The sequence below is a fragment of the Ursus arctos genome, unplaced genomic scaffold (assembly GCF_023065955.2).
Source record: "Ursus arctos isolate Adak ecotype North America unplaced genomic scaffold, UrsArc2.0 scaffold_32, whole genome shotgun sequence".
NCBI classification, from domain to species: domain Eukaryota; kingdom Metazoa; phylum Chordata; class Mammalia; order Carnivora; family Ursidae; genus Ursus; species Ursus arctos.
This window is the reverse complement of record NW_026623008.1, coordinates 29,696,423-29,718,099: the sequence shown is the minus strand read 5'-3', so window position 1 is coordinate 29,718,099 and position 21,677 is coordinate 29,696,423. Positions and strand designations below refer to the sequence as shown.

Sequence of the window (21,677 nt, the reverse complement as noted above, 5' to 3'; positions counted from 1 at the left end):
CCACTGACTTCAAAGGTCCTTCCGCCTTGGTGGGGGATACCTGCCCAGCTGGGCCCTCTGTTGTGCGCCCGGCTAGGAGCAGGACGGAGCTGTCCATCCACGTCTCCCTCCGCAGAACCGACTAGGGTCTGCCAATCGGATTCCCAGGGTCCTGGCACCAGAGGGGAAGGCTAGCTTTTCATTTTCTCCTTTGAGGATCACCATCGGGATGGGGCGGGGGGGGGGGGGTTGTCGTGCTCTCCTCTCTCGGTGCCCTTGAACACGAGCGAAGAACACGATCCCCGAAATCCCGAATCCGTGGCAGCCCGCAAGCCCAGCTTCGGGGCCCCTGCTCCTGGGAGCCCGAGAGGCCAAACCCTCCCTAGTAACCACCCCCCACCCCCCTATTCACTTGGGGACTCAGCTGCCCCCGGACACATCCAGCATCGGCAACCCGCCCGCCGCCGAGGGGGAGTTAACAACCCCCCGCCCCCACCACCCCCCGCCGGCTCGCGCGCGCACACTCCCCGCCGCGGCCCGCCCCCTTCTCACGCCCGGGACGCGCCTCCCGACTGCAGCCCAGCCCCGCCAGCGCCGCGTCCCCGCCGCCGCCTGTTCGGGCCGGCAGGGTGGCAGCCGGATCATGGAACCCGGGGAGCTCCGGGAGCCCCGCGAGCCCGGGCGGGGGGCAGAGCCCGCGGCGGCCCCGTGCTGGGAGGAGACCAAGACTTTCTACGAAAATCTCGCGCCCAAGAAGAAACCCAAATCGGTAACGGCAGGGCCTGGGTACGGAGGAGGGCAGGGGAAGGGTCACCGAGGGAGGGTCTTAAGGCCCCCGGAGAGGGACCCGTGGCAGCCCTTCAGGAGGGGACGCAGCTCCTCAGCACCAGAATGTGCCGGGCCGTTGGCACGGGCTCGCGTTTATTTTGGGAGCTCTGCGCCGGTGTGTTTTTTTCCTGGGCTCGGGTTCCACGCCAGGAATCCCCCTCCCCCATGCTGTCCTCAGGGCCCAGCTCCTCCGCGAGCCGGCAGCCAGGGGCGCGCGGACAGCACTTGTTGGCTTAGCGGGTCAGCGGCGCCTGCCCAAGCGCCCCGGGCTCGGGTAACCTGACACTGGAAACCCGGCTCCTCGTTGTGCGCTCAGGTCCCTGCCATCTGGGCATCTGGCTCCGGACCCAAGCGTCTGCGTTCGGGCTCTGGCTCAAGGCCCTGCGCCGTGGGCTCCGGGTGCTGCGCGGCCCGCGTCCTAAGGGAAGGGAGCTGCGCTGGCATCTTCGCCCTGCGTTCAGGGCTCCCATCGCTGGACTCTGCGCCACAGCTCAGGGCTCTGCTCCCGTCGCAGTGGGCATCAACATGCCTGTGACCCCCGTGGTGGTCTCAGCCCGGCGAGACTCTCACAGAGGAGAGAGCTCCTCTTCCCATCGAACAGATTCCTGATGTCCCTGTTGTCCCCTGGGTCTTGCTCATTCCCGCTTCCCAGATCTCAGAGCTTGGGAAGGGGACTGAACGGAGGTTGGCCCAGAGGCATCTTCCAAACAGTTCCAGCCTGACCTTAAAGCATCCTGCTACTTCCCTCCAAGGGCCCTTCCCCAGGAGGCCCACCCTGTCAACAGTCATTCCCTGCAGTATCTCTAGGCCCTGCCCAGCAGCGGGGGTTGAGAGACGAATTTGGTTGAGTCCCTGCCTCCGGAGCTCACCGTGCACTGAGAGAGCCCCTGGACGTGGTGAGTGCTCAGATGAAAGACCCTACATGGTCCGGAGGGCGCATACAGGAGTGAGCGCTCACTAAGGAAGGATTTGCAGACCGGCATTTGAGCTCACCCTAAAGCCTGAGTAGGCAACATTTCCCAGGCAGACTGGGAGACAGGATGGGCAAAAGGCTTGGGGATGTCTTTGAAACTGAGTGGGAGAATGCAGATCTTTGGGAGATACACGGGAGGGGTGCCAGAGACCCACAGAGGGCCTTGAATGCCATACTCAGGAGTCTGGCTATTCAGTGGGGTTAGGGGTTTGAAAACCAGGTTCCACTGGGGCCCCTGTTTCTGGAAGTCTGCACACGTGGATCCAATTTATTTCCTTTTTTCTTCCAACTACCTCTTAAACAATTAAAACTATGTAATAAAACTCAATTCACTCAAACGTGTTATGTGGACATCTTAGCATCTCCAATACCACCAACATATTAATTTATGCTGCAGGTTGATTAGTTTTTTGTTTTTTATCAAACCTCAGGATAAAGCTTTCCCTGTGAACTGTTTACTAGAAGTTTATCTTGAGATTGATGGCAATTAGTGTTGCCGAGTATCTTGAGGCTTATAGTTTAACACAAAACAAAAATTTTTTACCATTTGCATCCGCTTATAGGTGGGACTCAGGACTTTCTCAGTACTGTGCACAAACCAGCAAACACAGGAACCAATTAACTAGATGGTGAAGTTTAAGTCTGCACCGGCAGCCTAACCCCTGGTTACAAATTTATCACCTACACAACCGTACTGCTTCCGTTGGTGACATTATAATAAATAGACCAGGTACACACAATACATTTGAATCAAATAGTAAACCAGTAAAATAAATATAAATAAACTATAGTAATATCTGATTTACATAGTGGGGTTCTGCCCAGGAGTTCATGGAAATAAAAGGTCAACCTACTTTTTAAAAAGTTTGAAAACCATTTTTCAGCAGGATTTTTTTTTAAGATTTTATTTATTTATTTGACAGAGAGACAGTGAGAGAGGGAACACAAGCAGGGGGAGAGGCAGAGGGAGAAGCAGGCTCCCCACTAAGCAGCGAGTCAGATGCGGGGCTCGATCCCGGGACCCTGGGATCATGACCTGAGCTGAAGGCAGATGCTTAACGGCTGAGCCACCCAGGTGCCCTCAGCAGGATTTTTCAGCAGGGGATTAACTTGGTCCCATTTCATTGGAGCACAATCACTCTGGGGCTGCACTGTGGAGGGATGAGAGACGATGAGTCTGGCAGCAGGCAGACCAGTGAGGAGGCTGGTCCCTGCCTGAGGAGGAAGCTTGCCTAATGTCATGGCCATGGCCCAGGAGATGGATACTGGGGCTGGGGTGGTGAGCAGAGCTCACCAATGTGTCTCCTCCCCAAGCACCATGGAACTAGGGAGCTCAGGCCTAGTTGTCGTCGTGACCCCTACGCCTCACGCCTCGCCTCACAGTCCTCTGGGAGGCAAGGGGCCTGGCGGCCTCCCAGCCCCTACTCCTTCCTGCAGTAGCCCCTCCTCCCACAGGCTATTTTGGGGGCTTTAGGCCTCCTGGGCCCCATCAGAGCCTAGTCTCATTCCCAGGAGCCTGAGTGAAATATTGAAGCCCTGAAGGCCCATAGGAAGCCCTCACCTCACAGGGTCAGAGGACTCCTCAGTCCAGACCTATCTTGTCCCTCTCTGCTCCAGCAGTTCTTCTCCCAGTAAGACTGTTTAGAAATAACAGCTTTTGGGGGCGCCTGGGTGGCACAGTGGTTAAGCGTCTGTCTTCGGCTCAGGGCGTGATCCTGGCGTTATGGGATTGAGCCCCACATCAGGCTCCTCCGCTGTGAGCCTGCTTCTTCCTCTCCCACTCCCCCTGCTTGTGTTCCCTCTCTCGCTGGCTGTCTCTATCTCTGTCAAATAAATAAATAAAATCTTTAAAAAAAAAAAAAAAGAAATAACAGCTTTTGGCTGCATTCCTCTCTTGGGCCCAACAGGCAGAATCATGTCGGTTCTAAATGAGAGCTCCTCAGGCAGGCTGGCTGTCCTCCATTACCCCCCCACCTCCCCCCAGCACCAGTGGAAGGCAGAGAACTGGCAGGACCCTGGCTCCCTGGAGCCCGTTGTTCCCAGGCTGAGTCCCCGGTCTAGGAGAAGGGTCCCCCTGACCCAATTCCCAGTCTGGAATCGGGACTTCTTTCTGTGTTCTGGAGGAACTGTTTTTAGGTACGCCTAACAGCACGCGAAGGGGTGATCTCCCTGTGCAACTAGGCCCAGGGTGTCTCCAAGTGCTTGGCTCCTCCCCAGCTCTGGCCAGCTCTTTACCTGTCCTTCAGCTCTGCTGGAGCCTGGCTTTCCAGGCTCTTTCTGTATCTCTCACAGCAGTTCATGCCGTCTGGGCCCCAAGACCCGACCCTCCTTGTACAGTGTCAGAGCAGGCAGAGCTGGCAGAAGGCTCCTGCCCTGGGGAACTCCATTCTGAGGAAAAAGAGAGCCCTGCCCTTAGAAACCTCCATCTGGGGGCATGGCGTTCCTTCACCATTTCTCCCAAATCTGGAAGGGGAGGGCTGCATGGGGCAAGTGTCCCAAGGAAGTGGCTGAAATGGAAGGGATTAGGGTCATCCGGGAGCTCTCAAGGAGGGGCCTGTGGGGGAGGGGGGCGGTGTGCTGCTGTGTGGACAGAAGCCAGGTTAGAGGCCAGAGACTTGGGATCTTACGTACCTGGATCTGCCTTGACTCTTCTGTGTGACCTAGAGTAATACGCTGCCCCTCCCTGAGTCTACTTGCCCATTTGTAAAAGAGGGAAGTAGAGACTCCTGGGGCCAAGGCAACTGGGATATTTTCATGCGATGACCAGAGGTGGGATGGGATGGGGTCTGAGCAGCTCAATCAGAGGGGACCCAGAACGCAGTAGTCTGGCAAGAACTGCGGGACAGCAAGTGAGGAGTGAAGCCTTGGCTGGCTGCCTGGGCTGGAGTGGCTGGCTTGGGAACCTGCCTGAAGGGGCCAGAAGGGCAGCTGGCTCTCTGTCCTTGAGGGGGTGATGGGCCAGTGTCCCTGGGGCAGTAAACCCAGTAGGCTTCCTGGGCTTATGAGAGTGGTCTTCCCACTCCCCCAACCCCACCCATCCTTACCATCCCTGGCCAGCCCTCTTTCACCCCTTTGCTTTTACTTTACCTTCTTTCCTTGAAAGCTCACAGTTGCCGAGGGGGTTGGGAGGTACCCAACCCATGATCACACAAACAGGGGTGGCTGGCAACTGGGAGAGTACTTGGGTCGAGCCCCAGAGAAGAGGCACCTGTCCTGCCTGCCACTGCCTTTCCCTGACCCTGCTGGCCTGATACACCGTCTTGGTTGGGTAAAAGTCAAATGCAAACTGAGGCTTACCGCAAGTGCTTGGGGAACTCTTTGGCCTTCCATTTACTACTTCGAGGTTTAAAGCTTCATTAGCCACTCGCCACTCATAGCTACTTAAATTTAGATTGATTAAAATTAAATACAATTAAAAATCCAGTTCCTCAGTCTCACCAGTCACATTTCAAGTGACTAAACATGTCTATTATCACAGAAAGTTCTACTGGATAGGATAGACCATAAGCTCCATGGGGGCGGGGATCGTGTCTGTATTGTTTCCTGCCATGTCCCCAGCACGGTGCCTGTCACATGGTAATCACTCAGTGTTGTCCACTGATTAGGTCCCAGGCTTGATTCCAGAGAGAAGCAGTGGGGTTGAGTATGTGGCCCGAGGCGCTCTCAGGAGCAGGCCAGAATTTGAGGTCCATTTATGAGTCTTGCCCCCAACTTGAGCCTTGGTTTCATCATGTGCAAAGTGGGAATCACCCCCACATTCTGATCCTCCCCAGGGATTCTAAAGGGTCCAGCTGCTCTCTGTGGTGGCGCACCCTCTCCCTATTCCACTGCAGGTGGTGAAGGAGTTCTGAGGCCCTCCTGGGCCCTGGGGAAGGCCTCCTGGCACCAGCTCACTCTTCTGGGCTCATCGACACCCACGCCCCCTGCCCTGGGCTCTGCTTTCCTTTGTGAATGTGCTGCGCACTTGCTCACCGCCTTATGCCTTCCTTCACCTGACTCTTCCTCCGGGCTCCACGCAAATGCTTCCTCTCCTGTGACAACCTACTGTGAACCCCTGTCATCAAGACTCTGCTTTCACCTGTGTCCGATTTCTCATGACAGCCCCTTTTGTTTACCTGCTTTTCTTCCCTACCAGCGTTGTGACTCTGAGGGCAGGACGCCAGTCGCTACCAGGACCACTCCCAGGCAGAGCCCAGGGACCTGGCACAAAGAACCAGTAGATGTTTGTAAAATTTGCATCACCCAAAAAAAGTATTCCTGGAGCACCTACTATATGTCAAGCAATCTGAACAGATTAGGGTACTGCCCTGGAGTTTCCATTTCATGTTAAATCTGTCCTAGCAGGTACTGTTTCTCATTGAAGTAGCTTACGTGAGAGCTCAGAAGCATTACAAATTTAGGAGCACCTACTATGTGCTAGGCACCGTTTTAAGCACTGCAGATACACTAAACGAACAAGACAGTCCTGGTTCATGTTCCCTCAGAACTTAAGCATGGTCCCTGCTTCCTCCCCAGAACTCTGTCTAGAAATAGAAATAGTTAGATAAGCACTTAGGGCTGTGCTAAATTTAACTAAAAAGGGAAATCTATGGGAGGGGTAGCAAGCCCATGACTAGGAGCAAAGGAAGGCTTCCTGCAGGGGACATGTAGTCTGAAACCTGCAGGTTGGGGAGAAGTTAGCTAGAGGAAGAGCCAGGCAGAGGGCACATCGTGTGCAGAGGCTCAGGGACAGACAGGAAAGTATGCTCGGACATGAGAAAAGTCAGATCGAGCAGCGGGATTGCAGAAAGGCTACAGTGTGGAGAGGTAGGCGTCTGTCTCCAAGGGCTTCCTACTCCATACTCAAGGCTGTGGAACAGAGTTTGAGAGGAGCGGGTACCCCTGAAAGGGGAAGGAGCATCATCAGATGTGAACTTGAGAAATACCCCTGACAACAGTATGGATGCCCTGGCGTGGGAGATGGTGATGGACTGGACTTTGGCAGGGAAGGCACAAAGAAGGGGATGGATTCTACAGAGTTGACAGGTTTTGGTGATTGATTGATTGATTGATTGATTGGTGTAGGGAGGGCAGATGAGGACAGGGGAGGACTTGAGGTTGACTTCTGGGCTCTGGCCTCAGTGTTGAGTCCATGGTGGTGCTGAGTTGAGATGAGGAGGGGGGTGGGAGACCAGGTTTGGAGGTGCAGGGGGTGGTGGGAATTCAGCCTTGGGCATGTTGAGTTTGAGTGTCTGTTAGTCAACTGGGGCAATTAGATCTATCAATCTGGATCTCAGGAGAAAGATCTGGGCTGGAGATAAATTTTCTTATATAACTGCCATGTGTCCGGGCACCATTTCTTCCTAAGGGGCATGTAGCTCTCATTTTATCATGGAAACCATCTGGAGACCATCTTGAGTGTCAGTCACACTCTGGCTACATACACTGTATTCATTTTTCCATCGTGTCCAGATGGCCGACTGGATTGCAAACTCCCTGAGGACATGTCCTCCCACCAGATCGTGCTCCTTGATAGGGAGCCACCCTCTCCCTCAGTTCCTGGCTGGGTCCTGCACGGAGGGGGTCCTGACCCAGGTCTGCCCCTGCCCAAGGCTGGGCACCCAGAGAGGCTGGCGCGTGAGACCCGCTTCAGGGAGTGTGAGTAACAGCCCTCCTCCTGCACCCCCACAGCCCAAGCCTCAGAACGCTGTCACCATTGCTGTGTCCTCCCGAGCCTTGTTCCGCATGGACGAGGAGCAGCGCATCTACGCCGAGCAGGGCGTCGAGGAGTACGTGCGCTACCAGCTGGAGCACGAGAACGAGCCCTTCAGCCCCGGGCCGGCCTTCCCCTTCGTGAAGGTGGGTGCCGTATAGTGCCTTTGGGGGGATTAGGAAAAGCCCTCCCGGGTGTTTGAAGAAGGAAACGGGACCCCCTCTGGGCAGATGCCAGCCAGCAGGAACAGGGCTTGGCAAGGGGACGGAGCCGTTGTGGGCAGAAGCCTCCCTGTCCTCTGCGCTCATGCAGCCCCACGCCAGGTGCCTTGCCTGGAGAGTGGAGCTGGGCTGGATTTCGGCACCTGCTCACGCTGTAGGGAGGCGCCCCTCTGCAGCAACCAACCGGCACGATGGCTGAGGTCAGGATGAGATGGTCCACGTCGGCGGCCAGCCCCTGACCATCCCTCTCGGCACCCATTAGATCCCAGCTCCCGTCTCCTCCCCAGCACTGGCTACCAACTCCAGGTGTCAGTCCCTGGGGGTCTGAGCAGGAGGGTCCCCTCTCCCATCCAGGCTCTGGAGGCTGTGAACAGACGGCTGCGGGAGCTGTACCCTGATAGTGAGGACATCTTTGACATCGTCCTTGTGACCAACAACCACGCTCAAGTGGGTGTCCGTCTGATCAACAGTATCAACCACTACGGTGAGCATAAGGGGCTTGGTCACGGGACACCCCTCTAGACGCTTAGGGATGGGGCCACACCACTGTAGAAGGTAGGTAATACCAACTAGAACCTGAAGCCCAAAGGTACGCTGGTAAACTGGTTCCTTACGAAAACAAACCAAACCAAAAGAAAAAAACCCAAAACCCTGATTGTAGCATCGTCATCTTACGGTGTGAATATCCTACCATGGCTGATTCCAAGTTATCAACAGTTGGACAGTCTAAGTGGCCCAAAAAATCCCTGAATGTTTAACATTCGGCTCCTGCAAGCTGGTACAAGCCAGCTCCAGCACACCACTGCACAGGACCCGCTGCCTATGTATTGGGCAGGGCACTTGCTGCCTCCGTGCCTTAGTTTCTCTATCTGCAATAGAGCTCATAGGCCTCACAAGGCTGCTAGGAGAAGCAGGTGCAGTTGTCAGGGTGAAGAAACTTTGTGTCTTAGTCCAAACTCTTGATCGAGAGTAATAGACCCTCCAGAGCTAGCTTACGCGGAAGAGAATACGGTAATTTCTTACTAGGTTAAAGGGGTGTCTCTTAGAACCACAGGGCGGGAAGTAAAATTGGGCCCCCGGCGGCCTGAATCCACGTGCTGGAAATCTCTCCTGGGCTTTTTCTCGCGGGGCCACTTGAGCCCTTATTTCTGCTTCTCTCAGCAAATCTGTTTGCATCCCCTACCCCCATCTCTCTTCCCATACTAGCTTTCTCTGCTTTTCCTGAATATGGCCAAAATTTATAAGTTTACAAATTCTTGTTTTAAGTAACCAACAGAGTTCAGTGGCATTTTTGTAATCCGAATTTCAAATTGCTGGGAGCAGGGATGATACTCAAAATATTTAACTACCTTAGGACATAGGCATGGAGTAGTCAGGAGACACCACCCACCGTACTGGAGCAGGGCCCTCCAGAGATTGTCCCACATGAGGGGCTGAGGTAGTGATGGAGTAACTCCGTGGGCTCAGAGCAGTAGCCACTTACCAACCAGCAAATCTTTTCCAGCCTGTACACCCAGGGGTACTAGGTGACTATCAGCCCAGGCTTGGAGAGGATCTGATTGGCCCAGCTTGGGTCCGGTGTCTGCCCCTATCCAATCGGCTATGGCCAGGAGGGCCAGGCTTTGACTGGAGACCCACCTTTTGTAATCACAGATAATCACCCACTGTGATTATCTGACAAGAGGATATTACTGTGAGCCAGGTGATCACTCCTGGTTGATCATCCCTATTTTGTGGATGAAGGATGGAGGGGCTCGAGAGGGGAAGGGTGGTCTAAAATCAGTCAGAGAATCCCTCTGCTGCCCCATCACCACTCAGAACCAAGATGGCGCCCACTGGACACGGAGGGACCACTCTGAGGCCCTGAGGGTTGACTCAGGCATCACCTGGGTACTCTCTACCTCCTCCCCAGACCTGTTCATTGAGCGGTTCTGCATGACAGGTGGGAATAGCCCCATCTGCTACCTCAAGGCCTATCACACCAACCTGTACTTGTCAGCTGATGCGGAAAAAGTGCGGGAAGCCATTGATGAAGGTGAGTCTTGCTGGGGACGGAGAATATGGGGAGGCTGACAAAGGGGTCCCAGAAGTGGGGGGAAGGGGCTGGGCCTAAAGCTCTGAGCACGTGCTAGGGGTTACCGTGGTACCTGGAAAGGGAGTACCTTCCTTAATTCCTATGACCTGTCCTGTAAACTCTGAGAGTAGGCCCTTCTAGTGCACTCTCCCACCTCCCGCCCTACCATGGTAAGGATGCTTTTACTCAGTAGCATTCCCCAGCCTTCTCTTCCCATGGAAACCGTCCCTACAGCCCAGAAGGCTACTCCCTTCTAAGAATCGCCCAGGTCGGTAGTTCTGACGCCCGTGCGACCATGAGCAGCCTCTGCCCCCGTCTGGGCCAGTGGGGAGGAAGGTCAGTACCTAGTTCATCCTGAGCCCCGGGGTCGGGGAAATGGCTAGCGTGCCGGTAGCTAGCGTGGCCGGCGCTGAGGTGAGGTTAGGAGCCCCGGGCCGCATAATGACGAAGACACTCTCCCTCCGTGGGTCTCTGTCAAGGGGCAGTTGGGGGGGGTATCCACCAGTTGCCAGGGGTATCTCCTGGCAGGGTGTGTATCCCTATTGCTCATGGAAGAAAACAGGCCCACCAGGAGGAGGGACTGCCCCACGGCCCGAGAGGGCTCCTCAGGCTGAACACTCCGGGCAGGTTTCTCTCTATCAACCAGCAATATATCCGGTTTGTTTGTTTGTTTGTTTGTTTAGATTTTTTAAAATTTATTTTTGCAAGAGAGAGTGAGAGAGCGAGTGAGCGAGAGAGAGCACAAGTAGGGGGAGGGGCAGAGGAAGAAGCAGACTCCCCCCAGAACAGGGAGCCGATGAGGGACTCGGTCCCAGGACCCTGGGATCATGACCCGAGCTGAAGACAGACGCTTATCCGACTGAGCCACCCAGACGTCCTACTTTTTTTTTTTTTTTTAATTCACTTTTCTCTTCCTCTTTCATGCTGTCTCCTGCCTAGAAGCCTGGCCTCTTTCCTCGCGATGCCTCACTCCTCTGAAATGCTTTGGACTGCAACAGGCTTTCTTTAACCAGAAACCAGAAGCGAGTTCCCCAGGCAGATGTCACACCCTCTGGTTGGGGACTGGGCACTGACCCGAGCGTGTGCCTCTGTATGTCTGTAGTTTGAGTACAGGCTAGCGAGCAGGGGGTGGTCAGGAGGGAGGCCCTGCGCAGAGCTGGGTGGTCCTGGTTCATCTTGGCTCCAGCGTTGCAGGTGCTGAGAAGGTGCCTGACCTGATGCCCAGGGCCTGGCCCTCCCTAGGCCATCCTCCAGCTACTGAAGTTGCTGGGAGCCTGGCACTGCTCTCGCCTCCCAAGAGTCTCCCCTAGCCCAGCCCTTGTGAGCCTGGAGTCTCAAGGGCAGGGCTGAAGCAGCCTTTGGGGAGATGACCAGTAGACGGCAGTCCCCCAGGCCTCCAGCCCCAGCGCTGGCTCTCTGCTGTCCAGGGAAGTTCCAGTCTGGGACCTGGGCTCCCACAGGCATCCTTGACTCCTGGAGAAGCCCGGGGTTGCAGAGAGTCCGTGTACACAGTCAGACGGCATTGGTACTGCCCTTGATGGTCACCCACGTTGCCTCAAGGAACCCTGAGTGGGGCATACCCTGGTGCCATTGTGGTAGTAAACTGGGGGTGCCCATGGACTTCAGCCTGGGATCTCAGCTCCACACAGAGCTCAAATACCCTTAATTTGACTTTGGCCCAGAGAAGGTGTTGATTACTTGCCAGAATCAACAGCAGAGAGTAACTGAAGCCAAGCCAGGGTCGGGGCTTCTTCCCAGCTCCCCCGTAGGGCTACATCAGGTGCCTGTGAGAATCTCCTAGAAGGACAGCAGTGGCCTGAGGGACCCTTCCTTCCGGTCAGGATTGACATTCAGCTGGTCCACACCAGCATGACCTTACTAGGTATTAAGGAATTGAAATTTCTCTATACTGATTCATAAACAGTTGCTTCCCTGAGTCCTCTGAGTGACCTCTGTTTCCTGGGGCTCCCCCAGACCTTCCCACAAAGCAGCAACTAGAGGGAAACCCTGACATAGGCCAGGGCCCTCAGAGCCCTACTCAGGGCAAAAGCCACTGTCCATTCTTATTGACCGGTTTTAAAATATTCTGAATATGAGCCCTCATTGGCCTTGTCCTGAGTCCTGGGTGAGGCCGGTGGGGCAAGGAGAGTCTAAGAGGGCCTTCTCTTGGCTCCAGGCAGCTGAGGCAGGCGTCAGGGGCCCCTATTGCCTAGACGAAGGCAGACAACACTTGCCTCTCTCTGCGCAGGGATCGCAGCCGCCACCATCTTCAGCCCCAGCAGGGACGTGGCCGTATCCCAGAGCCAGCTGCGCGTGGCCTTCGATGGGGATGCTGTGCTCTTCTCGGATGAGTCAGAGCGCATCGTCAAGGCCCACGGGCTGGACAGGTTCTTTGAGCATGAGAAGGCCCACGAGAACAAACCTTTGGCCCAGGTGCTGCATGCACTCCCCAGAACCCCTGAGAGGAGTGAGGCGGGTCCCCAGAACTTGCCCTTAGCTGGAACTCCAAGTCAGGTTTCCCCAGAACCAAACCGCAAGCTCACCCCAGAATCCAGCCAGGTCCCCTCACCAGGCCTCCAGCCCTCATCCCTCTCACTTGAGCCCTGGCCTCCTCGATGAACGTCTACCCCTTCACTAAACCTCATCCCCCTCACTGCAGACCTATCCCCCACCTTTGAAGCCCTCATTCTCTCTCTAAGCTCCCCTGCCCTCTGAAGCGTCCCTCCACTCTCCAAAGGCCTCACTCTGTCTCCAAAGCTGCCATCTTCTCTCTGGAACCCCCGTCCCCTCTCTGAGATTCGCCACCCCCCTGAGTAGTCTCCCAGGTCCTCAAGAAGCCCCTGTTTCCCTCACTGGAGGAGAGGGAAAGCTGGGCAGCTCCTCGAGGGGCAGGGAGACCCAGCAGGCAGTGGGGTCTGGAGCAACCCACCTGCTTTGGGCCACAGCAGCCGTCCCACCTCCTGCCGTCCATCCCTTGCCCGGGAGCTCAGCCTCCCACTGCTTGGAGTCTCCCCAAGAGTCGAATATGCCCTGGAGCCTGAGAAAATTCCCTGGGGTTGGAGGTGTTGGGATTCACAGACCTCTTGGGAGCTTCAATGTGTGCTTTCAATGAAACTCTGGGTGCTTGATAATCCCAGAAGCTCTTCCTCCAGGAGCTCAGCAGGCTTTAGTTGTGGCTCCTGGATATTCATCTGACTTCCGTTCATGTGGAGTCCCCCGGAGATCTCTGGAAATCCAGGGCAGGACCAGTCTTACCACTCAGTGGCAGGCAGAGGCCCAGGAGACCACTACTTGCTCCAGGTCACCCAGCCAGGGAGGGATGAGGTGGGCTTCTAAGATTAGAAGTCCACCTGCCCTGATCTCCAGCCACTGATGCCACTTTCTTCTTCATCAGCACCTGGTTCTTTATCCCCACATCCTCATTAGGCTTGGTTGTTCTAGGCGCGGGAGAGAGTAAATCTTTCCCCTGACCCTAGAGAGCTGGAGCACGGCACCCTGAGCCACCTGTGCCCCATGGGCAGGGTCGATATTTGGCAGGTACACGTTGGTTGGTTGGTCCCAGTTGTTTGCAGCTGGGGTCCATTCTGATTGGAGGGTGCCCGTGCCGTTGTTACTAAATAGTTTCGATATCACCCCTGCTGATGAGCGCAGAAGGCCACACTCACACAGCTGCACAACAGACACCCACGTACCTGGAGGGCACGTGGATGGACATACATAGTAACAGTTGCCCTGGGATGGTTTTCTGACCCAGACATCCCCAATCACAGCAGTACGGACCCCCAGACCGACAGAGGTACCTGCAGTCCCACTGATGCACACAGCGGCCCTAGCAGGTGGAGCAGAGCTGGGGGATCGAGGGATCTCCAGAAGCTTTCCCATCCCAAACAGCAAGACACTCGTGCTTTTGGGAGGAGCCCCACGGGAGAGGGGACAAATGTTTGGGAGACAGAGGAGTTCACCGTGTTCCCTTGCCTTCTCATAGGGCCCCTTGAAGGGCTTTCTGGAGGCGCTGGGTAGGCTGCAGAAGAAGTTCTACTCCAAGGGCCTGCGGCTGGAGTGTCCCATCCGTACCTACCTGGTGACAGCGCGCAGCGCAGCCAGTTCGGGGGCCCGGGCTCTCAAGACCCTGCGCAGCTGGGGCCTGGAGACGGATGAGGCCTTGTTCCTCGCAGGAGCGCCCAAGGGCCCCCTCCTTGAGAAGATCCGTCCGCACATCTTCTTCGATGACCAGATGTTCCATGTGGCTGGAGCTCAGGAGATGGGCACGGTGGCTGCGCATGTGCCTTACGGTGTGGCACAGACGCCCCAGCAGACGGCGCCTATGAAGCAGGCCCCCCCTGGCGCGCAGTAGCGGAGACGCCCACAGAGCTCCCCCCAGCTCCCTGTCCGTGCTCCACCACGTCATCCAGTGGACCCTTCTAGTTCCTCTCCGCTCTGTCCTTCTGCACGTCTGCCCCCATCCCCACGAGTGAGGTACTTGCAGGGAATCACGCAGACCGAGCCGGCATCCTCACAGCCCTCCTTTTGGCCAAACACTGTGCCATGCTGTCAGCCAGGAAAGTAAGACTGCAGAGTAGCTGGGCTTCAGGGGGGGAGTTGGTGGGAATGAGGGTGACAGTGTCAGAGGGGTCAGGGTGCCTCCAAGGAGGCTTGGGATGAAGACTAGCTCAGTGTGGTGCAAAGAACTTGGCTTTGAGAGAGAAGGCATCCAGCTTCTCAGCTCTGTCCCGGCAAGAACTGATGACTTTGGTAAGTCCCTCCCTCTCAAGGACCTCAGTTCTGGCGTCTTGCAGGTGGTTTTCAAACTCTCCTGGAGCTGCAGAAGCGTGGTTTAGTAAGATTGCCCTGTGCCAGGGCTGCTGCTAGAGCATATGGTGCCTTTGTGCAATTGGAGGAGAACATTGTCTCGAGAATGAATTTCAAAAAGACAGCCACACTGGGGTACCGGCTTGCTCAGCAGCACGTAGCCTGAATCTCAGCCCCCACGGGCTCCTCGGCTCGGAAGCCTTTGTCAAATGGGCACAATCGTCCGCAGAAGCCCTACCTCTAATTCTGCACGTTTGGAAACCACCGGACAAGATGACCTATCTGCTTGCCGGTGATCCTCTACTGTGAGTCACCACCCATCTGGGGTCCGCCGCCAGGGGCAGGGATTGCGGAGGGAGAGAGGAGCCAATTTAACCTGCACGCAAACTCTCCTTCCGCCAGCAGGGGGCACTGCAGGCTCGTTCCGGGGAGGAGCTTTCGGGACCACCCGCTCAGGGCTCCCTTGGCTTTTGCTTTTAGCCAAAGTTGGATTGTTCCTGCCTGCCAATCTCCTCACCTCGGCCCTCAGTCCTTCAGTTACTGCATTCTGTGTGCTGCCAAGCAGTTTTGCCAGTGGGGAAGAGGTAGAGTGTTGGGGTTCGCTGTTGTTCCAGATGCAGGGGAAGAAAGCCCAGTGGCTGAAGTGGGAGGGTGTCCTGCTTGCGCCCGAGGGAAGGCCTGCTCAGGGTGACATGGGAAAGTCTGGTCTGAGGCAGTGACCCGTTAGACAGGAAGGAGCTGAGAGGTGCACTAGAGAGATTCTCCAGCTGTGGGACTGTGAGTGGAAGTACTGAGCTTTCTGTCACTGGAATGCTGTGTAAGGGACCCCAGAATGAGATGGCCTCCCCTGCAGCGCACCAGTGAATCCTCCACCTTGCAGGAGCCTCTGCAGCCCCTTTGTGACCACTTCTAGGGGAGAACTCTCACTCTTTGGTGCGTTAGCTTCCTCTTTTGCTAACAAGCCTGGCTCTCCTTATGAAGGGAGGGTGGGAGCACTGATGGCTGGTCCCTCAGGAAGACCCAGAAAGGGTGAGCAGCCATCTGTGAGCGCGACTGATTGCCCGGCTCCTGGGGCATCCCAGCTGTAAGCAAGCATTTTGTGAAGAAAGCCAAAGGTACCGTCGTAGGGAGCAGGAGCCTGGAGGTGTGTGCAGGAGAGCTGGACTGCTGCTGAGGGCGGGAAAAGGAGGTGAAGTGCTACCTGGGGCCTGACCTTTGTCATTTTGTGGACTCAGCACAGGATCAGAATGGGTGCAAGTTCTGGGCAGTGTAGGGCAGGATAATAGTTGTAGAAAGTTTCCTCCAAGATGGAGAGAAGTTTCCTCCAAGATTGCTCAAACTGAGCAAAACAGTTAGGGCCAGAAGAGGAGTGCCGGGCTGGGTTTTCAGTCTCTGTGTGGGAAGCTGGGCCTGGGGGGAAGGTCAAGGCCATGCTGAGTTTCTGGGGCAGACCCCACCACTCATCGCCTTATCACAGGAGGAGCAGGTGATGATGACTTTGTACAGGTCTTTCCATCCACAGCCAGGATCCTTCTGGCCAACAGAAGAGGCCTCAGGGCAGGGGCTGGTTTTGAGCTCCTCCTTCTGCTCCAAGCCCGGCCAGAGATACTGGGAGATGCAAGAACAGCCTCTAGGAAAGAAAGGGAGAGAGAGTCATCTTTGATCTTGGCTGAGCCATGAAAGGCCCTCTGTCCTCCCCCCCCCCCTGTCAGAATCACCCCCTTGGATGAGCCTCTAGGGCTCACAGAGCCAACCATAGCCATAAGCAGCCCGCAAAGCTGGTGCAGTCGAGGTTCATAGCATGGTATTAGTCTGCGTGGCCAGAATGGATATGTACATTGGGCACCAGATGGCGCCTAATTAAGATAAACCCCAGGGATCCTGGGAACCAAGAGGTCCTGCCTCCAGGACCTAGTGATAAACAGCCCTGATTCTTCCAGGTCTCTCAGGAAACAGAAGAATATGACGCTGGCAGCAGAAAGATAAGGTGCAGTAAAAGCTGTGGATTTCACAGGAGCCCCGGTAATAGACATAGACAGCCCCGGGCAGTGCGAGACACTAGGGTCCGATTCTATTACTGAAACTGTAAATGAGCATCTCAGGCCTGGGAAAAAGCTCTCAGTGGCTGGAGTAACAGGCCAGAATCCCGGGGGCAGGCGAGGCAGCGGCCAGACGCACGTTCTGATTCTTTCCAGTGGTGAGAAGCATTGTTTATGGGGTCGCTGGGCAAATTAAAACACCAGGTGAGCCTCAGAGCCCGTACTGGACTGCAGCACTAGGGAGGGGGGCCCCAGCTCCTGAAATGCTAGACTCCAGGAGCCCAACAAGTCCCTCAGAATGCTTCCCAGGAAATGCTTGACCCCAAAGTCCCAGACCCAGGGAAAAGTGCCACTTAGCAGGAGACCAAGCCCTGGTCCGAGGCACTGAGACTGCTAAGATCATTGCAGAGCTGCTCCCTCCCTTCCCCGAGTACCCAGTCGGAATGGCAGGGGTGCAGCAGGCAACGCCAGGAGAAAACAGAACCAGCGAGAAGCTCAAATCCGAGATGGATCCGGCATCATAATGATATTCAACTGGTGTGATTGCTGGGCACCTGTACACCAAACTGGTGATTAAGACATTGAAATACCTCTATAACAGTTGATAAATCACGCTGGCCTGAGCCTCCGAGTGCCCCTCCGTGGCCTCTGCTGCCCTGGCCTCTCTCCACTGTGACAACGCCATCTGCCCACAAGTCAGCAAAAAGGGGCGTCCAGGAGCCTACACCAGCACAATGGCCATCGTCCACTCTACTTGCTCGTCTAGAGACAGTAACTTGCCCAAAGTCACACAGCTAGTGAGTGGCACTGAAGCCCGTGTCTGCCTCTTGGGACCCAGGCTCTCAGCCATTGTGCCCTTCAGCCCGGACGGCGCAGGGGTGGCAAAAGAGGCTTTGTGACGAGAGAGCTTGCCCAGCAGTTAATGTGTTGACCTCCTTCATGTAAAAATGCTATAAAACACCTGAGTGGGTGCATTTCTGCTGTGATTTCCTAAATAGCTGGAAGTTAGAGCCAAACATTTGCAGAGCAGCTGAAGCACCACCCAAGTTCTCTGGAACCCAGTTTGAAGGCCCTTGTATGGGGCTCATGCAGGGTTTGGCAAATTATGGGCCAAATCTAGCTCACCACCTGTTTTTGTAAAGAAGCTTTTGTCGGAACACAGCCATGCCCGTTGGTTTTGCACACAACAGCAGAGTTGAGTTGTTTCAACAGAGACCAAGTAGCTGAAAATATTTATCTGACCCTGGGCTAAGGCAAACATCCGCAGCCCGCCCCTCAATGGGAGAGCCCAGCTCATAGCCACCTGAGCACTGGCGGCAGAGGCTGGTTTCAGTGCCAAGGGGGCAGCGTGTGTGGGCTCCGTGCCCATCTACGGGCATCGTTAGGGCTGCAGGAAATTGCAGGCACTAGCTGAGTACCGTGATGTTGCACACACGACAAGATCCTTGGCATCGGAGGCTTTCAGATTTCAAGTTTTGACTATTTCCCAGTGCCCCGGGGCCTGTTGTAATTGGAAATGTTGTTGACTCATAAAGTTGACTTGAGTGTGCCCTCCTCACCTGCTTGGCGTGGCTTTGCTGTTCTCAGCTCGCCATTGCCCTCATGGGGCCTCTTGGGAAGGGACAAGTGCTGGTGGATGGATGGGCTTTAGCTAAATATTGGTTTTGGATAAAATGGAGTGCCTGATGTTGACTGTAGCTCTCCGATCTAACACGTCATCCATACGCTCTCCCTGGAAGCAAGAGCAAGTTCTGCATGAAGACAGCTCCAGCCAGGGCTTTAGCTGGCCCAGAAGTTCCTGATCAAGCAAGAGCTAAAACTCCAGTGAAAGTCAGAACGGCGATCTCCTTGTGCTGTGCGGGTGAGCAACACACATACCCTCGTGGTGGAATTGTGCATCAGGAGACATCTAGGACCCTGCAGATATAGGCGTTTACCCAGGTTCCAGGATCCACCGCAAGAAAGGCAAGTGTGGAAGTGGTCCCACCTGTAGACATCACTGTTCCATCATGATACTCTTGGCCCCTACGCCCAGACTTGGCCTCAGAATCCTTCTCAACCCAGCATTCCAGGCAGCCCCTACCAGCAAGCCGGAGTTGGCACAGAAGATGATACCCTATTCGGACATCCCTATGGGTATTGGGTACTGCTTTCCAGGGGACATGCAAGGCCCTGAATGTTCATTCTCTGATGTCACGGTACCAGTCAGGATGTGGGGGTCTCACCTGACTTGGGCAGGAAATAAAGAGGTGGGAGGATGGCATCCTGGGGTTGGCGGCTTGCCCAGACTGGGTGCCTAGGAAACGGTCTGTGTTCTCTGGGTTTCACCATCTCAAGGCGAAGCACGAAAACCGCTCCCATCAGTAGGTGGCGCTAGAGGCCAGCACTCTGCCACTGGCCAAAGTTGGTGGTTTTCTCCACTGGTTATTTTATCTCCTGTGGTACTTAGTGCTGTGCCAGACTCCTGTGGGTAGCTTAGCCTAAAAGCACTATAGGTGCTCTGAAAATTTCCTGTGTGACAAGCTGATTGCTCTTACCAGCAACCACCGTGACTGTGTGTATGGACACATTCATATGAATGTGTGCAACAGGGTGAAAACTGCGTGTGTCCGTGTTTATGTGGGTGTGTAATGGGTCACATATCTCTGCTGACAACTCTGTGTGTGTGTGTGTGTGTGTGTGTGTGTGTGTGTGTGTGTGTACAGTGGACAGGATGGTAATCTCTGTTAACTAAGGATCCTGGGCCCCACGTACTTATGGCCAGCCCTGTTTCCTGGGACTGCTTCTGGCCATTCCCGTCATCTCATGGGCATTTGCATATATGCAGCATGGGGGCCACTGAGGCCAAGTTCCTTATCTTTTTTTCCGGCATTAGCCAACAAGGTCTTGGCTCTTAACCCTCTGCCTCCCAGCCCTACCCCCTGCAGCCTTTGAAAGGAAGTGGCAGAATGTGTGCTAGGACACCGCTTTTGGCTGCACCTGCCTCCCCATCTCCACTTCTTTCTTTCTTCCTGCTGATCGTCCCAGGGCCAACGCGTGCAGCTGGGTAGACAGTACACCGCACAGCTCCAGGTGGAGTCATTCACACTATGACTTGAGTGGAGCTTCCTAAACACCTGCAAAACCTGCCCCCCTCCCATGGCTGCCCTGGTCATCTTCCGGTCGTGGCTAGAAACGTTGCCTTCTTCCCTGCCTCCCTGGCCCAGCCCAGCCTAGGCCTGGATTCCTTCCTCTGCTTGGGTGTTCTATTCTGGCCCAGAAGTGAATAACCCTTGACCTTGATCAGGAAGTATCTCCTTGATGCCCTCGGGACTGAACTGATGACAGAGAAGTATGGCTGGCAACCTTTCAGTTACCCATCTTTGCAGAGCGAGAGGTCCCCTCTATAGACTAGGATTCCTGCCTCACACACTCCTGGCCTGTGGGTGTAGATGCCTTCAGGGGCCCATTGGTAAGATGGGTCTACCACGGAACTAGGGGAAAGGCCTCAAGGCTAAGCTTGGAGCTGCCACCAGGTAGAAAATCATGAGGTCACTGCAGACTGGGTGCCTGAGCCTGGTCACAAACTCTGATGACTCCCAGGGCCAGGCAGGACACGTAAGTGAGCGAGGGGATGAAGCCGGGTCTTGAGGGCAGTGGAGCGCACATATGCTGTTGTCCGACACGCTTGCTGCCATGTGGGAATGTGCGGTGCTCCTGCCAGATATTCCACCCCATTTTTCAAGGGAAGCTAAAAATCTGGACTTTCAAATGTTGGCAACTATTTTGAATTTGGGAAGCATCGTGCAGGCCAAACAAAACACATCTTGCACGCTAACGCCAGCCCTGGAGTCTCCTGTCTGCACCCGCTGGCCCAGGCCCCGTGAACTGAGTTCTTCCGAACCAGCTGAGCGTGTGAGGGTATTGCCCTCAGGCTCACGGAGTCTGGGGTCTCTAAGAGCCCTCAGAGGTAGCCGAGTGCATCCCTGTGTTCTAAACTGTGTACATACAACGTCCTTTATTACCACACGGACCTTTAGCTTCTGGTTTCTACTTAAAAGCATCTCAGTCCCCCCCAGTGTAGAACAGGAATGAAAGGGAAGCCTTACCCGTAGCACGCTTGTATCTGCCTGTCAGAAGCCCTATTTATATCTTTATAGGTCTATTTATATCTTTTGCAACACACGGGCTGCCCCGGTCTTCCTTACAACCTAACCTCCTTACCAGAATCTCCTAAGTGCCTCCTTCAAGGGTCCGAGTGTGTGCTTCTCCATCGGTGTGAGCTCCCTCGTCGTCTGAAGAGGGGGTAAGACCGCCCATACCTACTCCGCTCTGCGATCTCCCCTCCCCACGCACCCCCCGCCCCCGCTCGGTCTGGCTCCCAGCAGTTACCCGGTCACTGTGGATGCCTCTCATTCCTCATGCTTGTCCTATAATTGACTTTCACAACGTGGGCTTCTGCCTCTTAAAAGCCATTCAAATAAATAGAAGACTTTTAAACTAAACTTATATTGTCCTGCTTGCCTTCCTCACGATTGTATCCACTGACTGACTGACAGTCCCCTCGAGAGATGTCAATGGCGATGCCTGTAGTGAGCAGACCTGAGATCAGCCCCGTCCTGGGGTACCAGTGTCTCCCTGTAGACCCTCCCCCACATGAAGACCACCCTGCGGGGAGATTCCGCAGCCCGAGTCCATCAGAAGGCAAGCTTCTCCCAGCCGTGCTCTTGGTGTGGACTCAATGTCCCCATCTGGACCTAGCAACGGAGGGTGGGCTGGAGTGGGAGGAAGAAGAGGAGATAAGAGAGGGTGTGAGCTGGAGGAGGAAGGGGCTGACTCAGACCCTAGCCTCAGCCGTCCCATTATTCTTCCTTCTGCACCCCAGCCCCCTCCACAGCCCACCCAACCCAGGGCCAATACCTCTACGCCATTCTGTCCACCACTCTCATTTTTCCTGCCGCCCGCCTTCCCCTCTGTCTGCTGAGGCCCTGTCAAGACTTCTCTCAAAACAACTTCCTCAACTAGGCTCCCTCAGAACGCGGTACAGCGTGAGGGACAGATCACTCTCTCCCGTACACCACAG

General features: G+C 55.3%; 1 protein-coding gene across 3 annotated transcripts; it reads left to right on the top strand.

Annotated features, from left to right (window-relative positions):
- Positions 1–547: 547 nt before the first annotated feature.
- NT5C1A (5'-nucleotidase, cytosolic IA) lies at positions 548–21,099 on the top strand. 3 transcript variants are annotated; one of them, XM_026516588.4, is made up of 6 exons: positions 548–748; positions 7,451–7,618; positions 8,048–8,177; positions 9,606–9,728; positions 12,016–12,200; positions 13,753–21,099. In XM_026516588.4, exons 1-6 carry the CDS (start codon positions 623–625, stop codon positions 14,119–14,121), a joined length of 1,101 nt encoding a protein of 366 aa, XP_026372373.2. In that variant the 5' UTR covers positions 548–622; the 3' UTR covers positions 14,122–21,099. The 3 variants fall into 3 exon arrangements, with proteins under 3 accessions (XP_026372373.2, XP_057161328.1, XP_057161327.1); XM_057305344.1 differs by lacking the exon at positions 548–748 and adding an exon at positions 6,459–6,586; XM_057305345.1 differs by lacking the exon at positions 9,606–9,728.
- Positions 21,100–21,677: the final 578 nt, after the last annotated feature.

Bases quoted from the DNA above. Each gene is read 5' to 3' on its own strand.
- NT5C1A (XM_026516588.4), top strand. From the start codon at position 623: ATGGAACCCGGGGAGCTCCGGGAGCCCCGCGAGCCCGGGCGGGGGGCA. The intron at 8,178-9,605 runs GTGAGCATAAGG...CCTCCTCCCCAG, and splicing joins CAACAGTATCAACCACTACG to ACCTGTTCATTGAGCGGTTC. The intron at 12,201-13,752 runs GTGCTGCATGCA...GCCTTCTCATAG, and splicing joins AGAACAAACCTTTGGCCCAG to GGCCCCTTGAAGGGCTTTCT.